At 42.3% G+C, this 12,789-nt stretch overlaps 1 protein-coding gene across 2 annotated transcripts in view; it reads left to right on the forward strand.

The window, feature by feature from the left end:
- Positions 1-12,789, forward strand: part of LOC124595535 (general vesicular transport factor p115) — a 213,011-nt gene that overhangs the window by 134,263 nt on the left and 65,959 nt on the right. For both annotated transcript variants that reach the window (XM_047134304.1, XM_047134303.1), the window contains exon 14: positions 1,840-2,025. In XM_047134304.1, the coding sequence (XP_046990260.1) occupies positions 1,840-2,025 (186 nt within the window). The remainder of the gene's footprint in view (positions 1-1,839; positions 2,026-12,789) is intronic.

Consider the following 12,789-nt stretch of genomic DNA (forward strand, 5'->3'; position numbering starts at 1 on the left):
CCTTCACTGCCATATGAGAACCTTTGAGCACTTGTTTTACTATTACTGTACTATACTTTGAACATAATTATCTACTATCACCCAACAAAATTTACTTTGTCTTTTATGCTATATTTAGACAATATTATAGTTGGCATCAACCCACAGTTTATATAGTTAATTGGTGAACATTATTCTGGCCTTAAGTTTGAGAGTTTACAAATTCAGTTCTTCATTGCTAGGCACTACTTATGAAGAATTTGTAGGTGTAGATGATATCCTGCTTACGCTAAGTTTTGTTTTGTGGGCAGCATTTCCCTGTGTGGTGGTTTTTCTAAGGTTATCTTTAGGCCATGTATTCACAACTTTTCCTTTTATAGCATTTGCTTTTAATATATTTCGTGGCATTTACTGTATCATGTGCTCCTAATAAAGTCCCAACAAAATATACATTGGAGAAGCCTGTACGCTCTTTACAAACACCACCAACTAACAAGCGCTGTCAGTCCTTCAGAAAGATTCAAAACTTTCTGGCGAAACCATACCAGGATTATTTGCAGAAGATCTCATAAGATAGTAGTGTGTTTACTTTAGGACTAAGCTAGTACAAGGTTAGCTCTTAGTAACTGAAGCAAATCGCACACAACCCCGGAGGCTGGATTGAATATCACATTGTTTCCTTGGTATGGTTCTGTTGGAGATGTTCTGTGCTTTTGTTCTTGGCTTATTATTAGTGGCACCACCAGATTAAAGTTGAGTCAAAGGCACAAAACAAGTGGGCTCTTTCATATCAAAGACTGCTGTCAGTGATGAAAGTCCTTTTGAATGTGATAAATAAAATTGTAATCCACCTGTGGCTGAGACTAGAAAATTGTTGTCTTGTATTTGGACAAAACAAGCTACATTATAAGATCTGCCTGTGTATTTCCTGGCATTTAATTAATGCCCCCTTTAGTAGATAATCAAATCCACAACTCCCCTAAATACACTTCTTTTAATTGCAGTCATTAGTCCAGAGTGATTTTGGACTTTATTCTAAAACTTTGTAAATATACTATTTTATTACTTGGGCCTGTGTGTTGCATTCTATTAGCCGCTAGTTACAAACACCAGTTTCATTCTGAGAACTTTTTTTTAAATGAAAGTGCCCATCAGCATAGACCTCAGTTCATGGGTGATATGCTAAACCAGCAAGTGATTTATTCATACCATTACATACAATTTTCAAATCGTTTGATGTGTGGTAGAGGATCCAGGTCAAGAGTTACAATGAAACATTTTTTATAAGAATAGTAGAGAAGTTTTTCATGATTCTATATGCAGTAATGTGTTACAGCTACACAATACTCAGGTTTCGCTACTTGAGGATCTTGAAAAAGTCTCTTGAAATATCATCAGTAATCTCGTGGAAACCGTGCCACGTATGTTGAAAGCACCATTGGTCACCTATAGTGGGCATCCTCCTCATTAGCAGATGGTAATTTCAACTGCTTCGTCTCCTGCTGAGATATTCTGTTTTATGGTGTGTTGATTCATTTTAATTGCAATGCACTGGTCTTTATCTGAATGTATGTTCTCCTGTCCGTGATATCAGAAGGAATAGCAGAGATGTCTCTTCAAACAAAATTAGGTAGGTGGTCTGATCTAGGTCTTCTGGTAATTTTTTAAATGACTATCATCAGATTTTCTTTTCAGGACCATTCTGCTGTTAATAGAGTTTATTTTGTAGACAGTAATATTTTTCAAAACTTCATAAGTATTCCTATGTTTGCAATGCGTTAGATTTATTCAAATGCAAAGAAATTTTTTGTGTTTTCACAGCCTTCAACATCTTTTGAAATTGTGTTTGAATGTTGATAGGTGCAGTATGATGAACTGCAATCCAGCACGTCAGTGTTAAGGGATGAAAATATGCTGTTGCGAGCACAGACAACCACTGGGACGGGAGAAGGTGCAGATTTGGCTAGACGACTGGCGGAAGCTTGTAGCACTGCAGAAAGGTGGAAGGCAGAAAGCGACCGCAAGGATTCAATTATTCAGACATTGGTGAGTTAATCAACTTGTTGTGTCTCATATTTGTATTTTAAGCAATTTGACATGGATGTCAGCTATTGGTGAAGTGGTTGACAGTTGTAGAGGTATATGTTGATTTACTTGAATCTTGCAACCTCCTACAAACAGTATACTTTCCAACTAGAGTTCTGGAAACTGTAGAACAAACATACAAGGGGCATTCCAAATTGATTTACACTTTTATTTTCACTCACTAAGGGCCTTGGTCTGGGCACAAACATGCTCCACTGATGTGGTATCTTCTGTAGGCCCTCCTCAAACCACTTTTTGGGAGCCAGCCACACCCACCGCAGGACAGATGCTCACATTTCTTGGATCACTGCGAAATGATGTCCATACAGAGGTTTCTTTGTAGCCCTGAATAGGTGGTAATCAAAGGGGCTAAGTTAGGAGGATACAGTAGGTGTAGGAGTACCTGGAACCCCATGTCAGCAATGGCAGTCATAGTTTTCCAATTCTTATGGGAACAAGCGTTGTTGTGTTCCAAGATATTTCACCCATTTTTCTGGTCGTTTCTACTGTAGTGAGTGGCATAACCTATGAAGAGTCTCCACTTACACCATGCTGTTAATAGGGGTCACTGGTTCCAGCCAGTCAATTACAATAATCCATCCATGCCCCAGAAGACGGTGGCCGTGTTTTTTTCACTGAAGGCACTGTACAGAATGGGGTGCTTACCTTACGCTCCCCCTGCATTTATTGGGCTTCGGTCTCCAGCTCAAGGGAGTGGAGTAAAGTCTTGCCAGTCATACATTTGGGCATGAAACTGTCTTGATCCTGATTGTGGTGATGAATGAGATCACTACCTATGTCCTTGTGCTGTTGTGTTTGTCTGAATTCAGGGATTTGGGAACCCACCTGGCAGACACCTTCCTGAGCTTAAAATGTTTGTGTACTATGCAGTGCAGAGAGCTTCTGGCAAGTCCAGTTCTGTGAATGTGATGTACCTATTCTCTTGAATATGATTTTCCACTTCCACTGGTCTTACCACAGTCACTTTCCTTCTAGAAATGGTTACTTTCTTCATTGACCTGTGGCCACTTTTCCAGCCATCTACCCAGTTGTACATGGTTATTCATGATTGTTTGTACTCTCCACACACAACCATCAAACACCTGTGAATATCCTCAATATTTACACCCTCCTTCCACAGAAACCATGTTGTCCCAGCAGTGTCCTTTTGTGATCACTTGTCATGTTGTCTGCTTGCATAAGGACAGAAGTTGGGGAAAATGGGCTGTACTGTGCAGGAGTGTTATGCCACCTACAAATATATCAAAAGTACTACACACTTGGAACTGTAATGGTGCATCAGATGGTGTAGATTGAATGATGGGAATAAATAAAGCGTAAATCAATAAGGAACACCCCTTGTAGACAATATGTAGATTGTTCTCTACTTGAAGGGCACAGTGTGAGAAAAATTAGTAATGGCCTGTCAGATCACGATGCACATATAGTAAGAGTGAAAGGAATCAAGGTTGTGTGATATCCCAAAGTAATGAACAAAAATTTAGAGATTTGCATCCACTTGCAATGCAGACACTTTAAGCTAATCTTGAAGGCCAGACTTGGCAAGAAGTCTACAGTTCAGACAAGTCGAACAACAAGTATAATGTGTTTCTTCAAACCTTTAGCACTTTCTTTGATAGCTATTTCCCATTAACAACTTGCAGGCAATTATGCAGTACTAATAAGCAACCAATTTGGATAACTGATGCCATTAGAATATCATGTAGGAGGAAATGGGAGTTGTATCATAAGGTGAAGGACAATTAGAGCCCACTAACCGAATTTCACTACAGATGCAATCGCCAAGTAAGAAGTAGTACAAGTCAAGTTTTAGTTATCGAAAATTAAATTATTGGCCGGTTCTGGTGCCTTGCAGTTGACCGAGGACCTTAAGATGTTGCATGAAGCGAGGTCTGGCAGCCACATTACATGAGAAAATGCAAAAAGTGTTAATATGTAGTAAAAACCTAAGAAAACCTCCCGTTTTCGTCATTTGCTTTCGTAATGACGTAATGCCAGATCGTCACATTGGTCGCTTTTCTCTCTGAAACTTTCACATTTATAATCTGGAAATTTATGTCATGTGCTGAGGTATCCAGTGGCACCACTAGCAACAAAATAGAAGCTTCTAAGCTCAAAATGTTATACCCGATCATGTGTGAGAATGAAGCCATAAGTGATCCACCAGAGTTGTGCAATATTTAATAAGCATTATAATTACCTCGCACACACAGATAAAACGACTACTAGTATAGACTCGTAAAATGGCCATCTTCAGATCACGTAAAGGAAAGCATTATCTACAGCAACAACTGAAGCAAGTCACAGTCATGTTTAAAATTTCAAACTCAAAAAATTGTGGTTACAGTATACAAGATGCATTACCAAATACTTGCCCCACAAACACTGTATAAGTGGAAAGTGCTATTGATGTTCAGCTTTCACAGAATGAATTGGTAGTCAGGGAGTCATATTGTTAGCCAGTCAACAGATTGTAATAATACTTAAAAAGTGTAGAATGAGATTTTCACTCTGCGGCGGAGTGTGCGCTGATATGAAACTTCCTGGCAGATTAAAACTGTGTGCCGGACCGAGACTCGAGCTCGGGACCTTTGCCTTTCGCAGGCAAGTGCTCTACCAACCGTGCTATCAAAGCACGACTCACGCCTTGTCCTCACAGCTTTACTTCTGACAGTACCTCATCTCCTACCTTCCAAACTTTACAGAAGCTCTCCTGCGAACCTTGCAGAACTAGCACTCCTGAAAGAAAGGATATTGCGGAGGCATGGCTTAGCCACAGCCTGGGGGGTGTTTCCAGAATGTCCGTAGGAGAGCTTCTGTAAAGTTTGGAAGGTAGGAGACGAGGTACTGGCAGAAGTAAAGCTGTGAGGACGGGGCGTGAGTCGTGCTTTGGTAGCTCAGTTGGTAGAGCACTTGCCTGCAAAAGGCAGAGGTCCCGAGTTCGAGTCTCGGTCCGGCACACAGTTTTAATCTGCCAGGAAGTTTCACTTAAAAAGTGTATTTTTTGTGCAAACATACTGTACACTTTTTCAAATGGATCAATGACTATCAACATCAACATTAACATTAAAAAACTAGGGGATTTGAATGTCGTGGTGTTTGTTGCTGGATTCTAGCACAAGTCATTTCTGAGATATTGCATTTGGTAAAGTTCCCACACCAACACTTGTACAACACCTATGGTAGCACACACTGAAGAAAAACACAGTTGACCAACACAGGTTGGGTTCAAAATGACCACAGGCAATGGCAATACTCGCTTCCAGTATGGAAAACTGTTGCTCATCTGTTAGCATTTCAGTGGAGATGTCCCATCAGGCTGCAGTAATACATCATTGCATATCATTGGGTATAGTTTGAGTGTAGTTGGTATGTCCTTGTAGACAGCATCTTTCAACTTTCTCAATAAAAAAAAAAAATCTGAGGAGCAGGCCAGCCAAGGTACAGGTCCTCTCTGTCCAGTCCAACAAGCTGGAAAAAAATTTGTGAAGGCATGCTGTAGTACTTCATACACTATGGGCTGGATAGCTACCATGTTGGTGCCACAGATGAGCTTAAAGTTCACTATCCCACACAACAAGTTTGTACTCCATGGACACTAACACTCCACCTGGTGAGGCCAACGTGGATTGTCAGCGTACTAGTAGCGCATGTTTTGGCAGTCCCTGGCAATGATTGGTAATTGTGGCTTCATCACTAAATGAGGTGCATGATACATCTGGAGTAACCTGCGTTAATGCCCATGTACAGAAGTTGACACAATTCTCATAATCATTTTCATGCAGCACTTGGTGGAGATAGATGTGATGCGGATCGGACTTACGTTGATAGAAAATACATAGGCTGACTCCTGACTTCCTCATGCAATTGCTTGGGAACTAAAGTGTGGATCAGCTGCAACAGCAGCAGCAACAACACCGTTCCCCTGTTGTCACTTGTTTCCTTCTGTTACATTGTCCAAGTCCTACACTACCACTTTCACGTTACTAGTTGAAGATGCTGATAAATACTTGCCAAGATAGTTTATGTTTGTTGGGATATCTTGTCGCATACACTGTACAAGAACGAACTTTATTCTTCTTACACTGCTTGGACTACCACACACTATTTGACTTGCACGTTGAGTGGCACAAACAAGTGTTGGTACGGAAGGTTTTCGAATACGATATCTCGTAAATGACTCTCACTAGAATCGTGCAACAAACACTACAGACATTCTAATTTACCCTAATTTGTTTGTTAGTGTCAACAGGCATGTTTCCATTTAAACTAATGTATATTTACTCAAAAAATACACTTTTTAAACATTATTACAATCTGTTTATTGGGTAAAAATATGAACTGACTACCAATCTGTTCTGTCAGAACTGCACTTCAATAGAACTTTCCATTTCTCCAATATTTGTAGTGTAAGATTTAGGTGATTCACAATTTTTTGCACATTAGAAATGCTAGGCACCATTTAATTGGTGTTTATTACAGATATTCTAACATTTTTGACAGCAATTTAAAGCATGAAGGAACTTACAAACTTCCCACTTCTTTTATACAAGGTGACTTACTTGAGATTCTCATCTGATCTTCTTTGCTGGCTAGCTGGCAACTGGAAAACTCTCTTGACCTGGTCTCCATAGAATGATGCTACATACAGGAATATTTAAGCCTTTCTCTCTACTTACGAAATAAGTAGATACGTGAACTTTACTTTTCGTCAACCAGTGGTATATTTGAACTCCATACAGAATGAAATTCTCACTTTCGAAATACATGTATGACTTCGAGTAAGTCACTCGCTCCATCCAACGTCAGAAACAAATTTAAGTACATTTATAAAAGAGTGACTTAATAACCATGACTCTACTTCACATAAATCATAACACGGGTCTTGCCTTTAACAAGGCTGGATTACGAGTTTTTAAGATTACTTTTTCAACTGTTCTTCGTTCACATAAGAACAGTCAATGACACAATAGGCACAGAGCTGCATAAAAACTGTATAGTTCTTCCTCTAAAACATCTATGGATTGCCCAACAATAACTTGTCGGTGCTGTTCGGCCACCGCGTCTACTTTCTTCCTGCAACTGATTTTAAACCTGCACACACAAACATGTGATATGCAATAGGTAGGATTTTACCATCCCACAATCGTATCTAGAATATCATGTGTTTGAGATAGTAGAAGGCTGAGTGGTTATAGAATTTACATATCCCCCTCCCCCCTCAGATCGAACACACAATATTTTATACATAATCATTACGCAAGTAATATCATTCATAATAACATTTCATATCTTAATATACATGCTTTTTACATAGGTTTATATACGTATCTCTCCTTTCTACAACAACAGTCTTTCTCTTATTGTTTCTCTATTCTTTTCTTATTTTACTTTAACATTAAGACATGAGCATTCGCTCAAAGTTTTTGTCAGCTTTTGTAATATTTAGGAATCGTTAGGACTTTCTCTCTTTTCTGTATTTTCTTTTTCAATCGAAAACTTCAGGTGTTTATTACGCATGAGTAATCTATTTTCCATTCTTATCTTTTTGTACTACCTTTTACCTAGTATGTAATATTTTAATTATTTATAGGAATCTGGGTGAAATAAGTGTTCTTTTGACACTCATTTGTTTCTACAAAACATAATATGCTAGTCATTGATGGAATTTATACACTCCTGGAAATGGAAAAAAGAACACATTGACACCGGTGTGTCAGACCCACCATACTTGCTCCGGACACTGCGAGAGGGCTGTACAAGCAATGATCACACGCACGGCACAGCGGACACACCAGGAACCGCGGTGTTGGCCGTCGAATGGCGCTAGCTGCGCAGCATTTGTGCACCGCCGCCGTCAGTGTCAGCCAGTTTGCCGTGGCATACGGAGCTCCATCGCAGTCTTTAACACTGGTAGCATGCCGCGACAGCGTGGACGTGAACCGTATGTGCAGTTGACGGACTTTGAGCGAGGGCGTATAGTGGGCATGCGGGAGGCCGGGTGGACGTACCACCGAATTGCTCAACACGTGGGGCGTGAGGTCTCCACAGTACATCGATGTTGTTGCCAGTGGTCGGCGGAAGGTGCACGTGCCCGTCGACCTGGGACCGGACCGCAGCGACGCACGGATGCACGCCAAGACCGTAGGATACTACGCAGTGCCGTAGGGGACCGCACCGCCACTTCCCAGCAAATTAGGGACACTGTTGCTCCTGGGGTATCGGCGAGGACCATTCGCAACCGTCTCCATGAAGCTGGGCTACGGTCCCGCACACCGTTAGGTGGTCTTCCGCTCACGCCCCAACATCGTGCAGCCCGCCTCCAGTGGTGTCACGACAGGCGTGAATGGAGGGACGAATGGAGATGTGTCGTCTTCAGCGATGAGAGTCGCTTCTGCCTTGGTGCCAATGATGGTCGTATACGTGTTTGGCGCCGTGCAGGTGAGCGCCACGATCAGGACTGCATACGACAGAGGCACACAGGGCCAACACCCGGCATCATGGAGTGGGGAGCGATCTCCTACACTGGCCGTACACCACTGGTGATCGTCGAGGGGACACTGAATAGTGCACGGTACATCCAAACCGTCATCGAACCCATCGTTCTATCATTCCTAGACCGGCAAGGGAACTTGCTGTTCCAACAGGACAATGCATGTCCGCATGTATCCCGTGCCACCCAACGTGCTCTAGAAGGTGTAAGTCAACTACCCTGGCCAGCAAGATCTCCGGATCTGTCCCCCATTGAGCATGTTTGGGACTGGATGAAGCGTTGTCTCACGCGGTCTGCACGTCCAGCACGAACGCTGGTCCAACTGAGGCGCCAGGTGGAAATGGCATGGCAAGCCGTTCCACAGGACTACATCCAGCATCTCTACGATCGTCTGCATGGGAGAATAGCAGCCTGCATTGCTGCGAAAGGTGGATATACACTGTACTAGTGCCGACATTGTGCATGCTCTGTTGCCTGTGTCTATGTGCCTGTGGTTCTGTCAGTGTGATCATGTGATGTATCTGACCCCAGGAATGTGTCAATAAAGTTTCCCCTTCCTGGGACAATGAATTCACGGTGTTCTTATTTCAATTTCCAGGAGTGTACTTTGCAGAATAATACCTACAAAATTTGTGACTTTTGTCATGATACTGTACCTTGCTTGTGGGTTGACTCTATGAGAGCACTTCCTCTTTTCATTCTGGTAGGTACACCCCTTATAAAACATCCCTATTTCTTAGGCCACAGATCAGCCTATCTCCATGTAAGTATGTCTGCCCGTTATACTTACTGAATGCATGGTACGCCCCCCCTTATCCTTTCTGAGTGGGCCTCACGGTTCATTACCCTAGTATACATTTCTATGTGTAACATAATTAAGTATTTTCTGAGAAGTATTTAAATCTATCTTAGGCTTCACATTTATTCTTTAATACATCACTTACTCCCTAGAGTCCTCCTTTACTTATCAACCTCTATACTTTCAATAGATACTATGTCAACATATATTATTCATGTCCCACTATCCTTCAAATTCATTAGAGTATTTATTATACTGACATTTTGTATTGATCAGCATGATCAACGTTCTCTCCTGCTTCCGTTTTCTCTCTCTGCTCGTGCCTCTTTCTTAGTTTATAAACACCTTTTCTTATGCATATTCGGTGTAGAACCGTCATAGCTTCCTGTATTTGTGTGCGTATTTCTAGATGTACCCAAATTTTCCCCTACAACACTTGGTGGTTCTCACATCGTGACAGGCTTTCTAGTGTGTAATTGTGTGTTCATGTCTTATCTACAATACCTACGCCTTTCAAAATTTATACAAACCCTCTCATCTACATCACATCTTATAAAGGGTATAAAGTACTCAATACAAAGTAGATAATCTGTACACTGTGGTATCACAGTTGTTTAACTAGTCATATCATATTATATTATCCATAAATATAATAGTCTATTCAGTTTATTTAGTCTAGATATCACTTTATTTCTGTGATTCTTTCAAGTTGTTCTCCATTTTACGGTCACATCCGGTTTTTTAAGCAATAATATTATAGGATAGTTTTAGATTTAAAAGGAATTCAGTGCAAGAAAACTGTTTTGGAAGAAAAACCGAGAACAACTCGGGATCCGACAGTCGTCACTCCGCCCGTTAACTCAGAATGTTAACATCCCTGGGGGATACATGACTCCGCCTGGGTTCCATGGATCTGAAATTAACTTTTCTTGTGCACTGGCAGACCAGTCTTTCTCTTTAAATTTCTTTTGAAAGTCTTCCCAAGATGAAACATTCTCAATATTTACTGTACCCTATTTTGAGGCTTCCCCTAGAAGGTACACCACAGCAAATTCGATCTTCCTAGAATCTTCCCAATATTTTGGTAATGCTTGGTTAAATCTACTTAAGAAATGGGTCGGATGAACATCTCTGTCCAGCTTAAATTTAGGGAATTGTCTAGATAACCCTGAATTAGCTCCCCATTGTAAATCAGTCACAGCTTCGCTAGTTAATACCACATTAGGTGAAGTTACCCTTCCTGGTATCATTAAGTTCAGAAGAAGGAATAGGTGAAACAAATACTAACAAAGAGATAGAGGGGCTGGCCAGTACTTACCTCAGCTCAGTACAGCCGATAGATACACATAAAACAGAACTGAAAATTTACATTCCTAGCTTTCGGAACTTTGTTCCTTCATCAGGGAGGAGAGAGGGGAAAAAAGGGAAGAAGGGAAAGTGGATTCAGTTACTCACAACCCAGGTTATGAAGCAACAGGGAAAGGTAAACAGGGAGGGTAGCAAGGATGGAGGCATGGTTGTCAGAGGGAAGCCAAAGATATTCTACTGTAAGTACTGTGCCAGCTTCAACCAAAGAGGATGCATACAGAAGTAAAGAGGTATATAGTATAAAGATACACACAACTATGTAGGATGAAAAGATGCGTGAATGGCTAAAGAGGAAAGGGAAAGAGGAGAAGACTGAAAAGTGAATGGGAGTGAGGTTGTTTAACGTAGGTTCAGTCCAGGGGGATGGCGGGATGAAAGGATGTGTTGGAGTGCAAGTTCCCATCTCCGCAGTTCAGAGGGACTGGTGTTGGGTGGGAGAAGCCAAATGGCACATACGGTGTAGCAGGTTCCTAGGTCCCTAGAATTATGCTGGAGGGCATGCTCCGCTACTGGGTATTGGGCATCTCCTAGGCGGACAGTTCGTCTGTGTCCGTTCATGCGCTCAGCCAGTTTGGTTGTTGTCATGCCGATGTAAAAGGCTGTGCAGTGCAGGCATGTCAGTTGATAAATGACATGTGTAGTTTCACACGTAGCCCTGCCTTGAATTGTGTATGTTTTACCAGTAGCGGGGCTGGAGTAGGTGGTTGTGGGCGGATGCATGGGGCAGGTTTTGCAGCGGGGTCGGTTACAGGGGTAGGAACCGCTGGGTAGAGAAGGTAGTCTGGGAATATTGTAGGGTTTAACAAGGATGTTACGGAGGTTAGGGGGGCGACGAAAGGCAACTCTGGGTGGTGTGGGGAGAATTTTGTCAAGGGATGATCTCATTTCAGGGGTTGACTTGAGAAAGTCATATCCCTGGCGGAGTAATTTGTTGATGTTTTCGAGGCCAGGATAATATTGGGTGACAAGGGGGATACTTCTGTGTGGTCTGGGGGTAGGAACATTGTTGTTGGATGGGGAGGAATGTATTGCTCGGGAAATCTGTTTGTGGACAAGGTCTGCAGGATAGTTGCGGGAGAGGAAAGCACTGGTCAGGTTATTGGTGTAGTTGTTGAGGGATTCGTCACTGGAGCAGATACGTTTGCCACGAATACCTAGGCTGTAGGGAAGGGAGCGTTTGATGTGGAAAGGATGGCAGCTATCAAAGTGAAGGTACTGTTGTTTGTTTGTGGGTTTGATATGGACATAGGTGTGGATGTGAGCTTCAACAAGATGAAGGTCAACATCCAGGAAGGTGGCTTGGGTTTTGGAGAAGGACCAGGTGAAATTCAGATTCGAAAAGGAATTGAGGTTATGGAGGAAATTAAGGAGTGTTTCTTCACCATGAGTCCAGACCACAAAGATGTCATCTATAAACCTATACCAGGCCAGGGGAAGCAGCTGTTGGGCCTTCAGGAAAGCCTCCTCCATGCGGCCCATGAAGAGGTTGGCATAGGAGGGAGCCATCCTGGTTCCCATGGCCGTTCCCCTGATTTGTTTGTAGGTCTTCACTTTTGAAGGCCAGACCTACAAACAAATCAGGGGAACGGCCATGGGAACCAGGATGGCTCCCTCCTATGCCAACCTCTTCATGGGCCGCATGGAGGAGGCTTTCCTGAAGGCCCAACAGCTGCTTCCCCTGGCCTGGTATAGGTTTATAGATGACATCTTTGTGGTCTGGACTCATGGTGAAGAAACACTCCTTAATTTCCTCCATAACCTCAATTCCTTTTCGAATCTGAATTTCACCTGGTCCTTCTCCAAAACCCAAGCCACCTTCCTGGATGTTGACCTTCATCTTGTTGAAGCTCACATCCACACCTATGTCCATATCAAACCCACAAACAAACAACAGTACCTTCACTTTGATAGCTGCCATCCTTTCCACATCAAACGCTCCCTTCCCTACAGCCTAGGTATTCGTGGCAAACGTATCTGCTCCAGTGACGAATCCCTCAACAACTACACCAATAACCTGACCAGTGCTTTCCTCTCCCGCAACTAT

Source organism: Schistocerca americana, chromosome 2, assembly GCF_021461395.2.
Source record: "Schistocerca americana isolate TAMUIC-IGC-003095 chromosome 2, iqSchAmer2.1, whole genome shotgun sequence".
Lineage (NCBI taxonomy): Eukaryota > Metazoa > Arthropoda > Insecta > Orthoptera > Acrididae > Schistocerca > Schistocerca americana.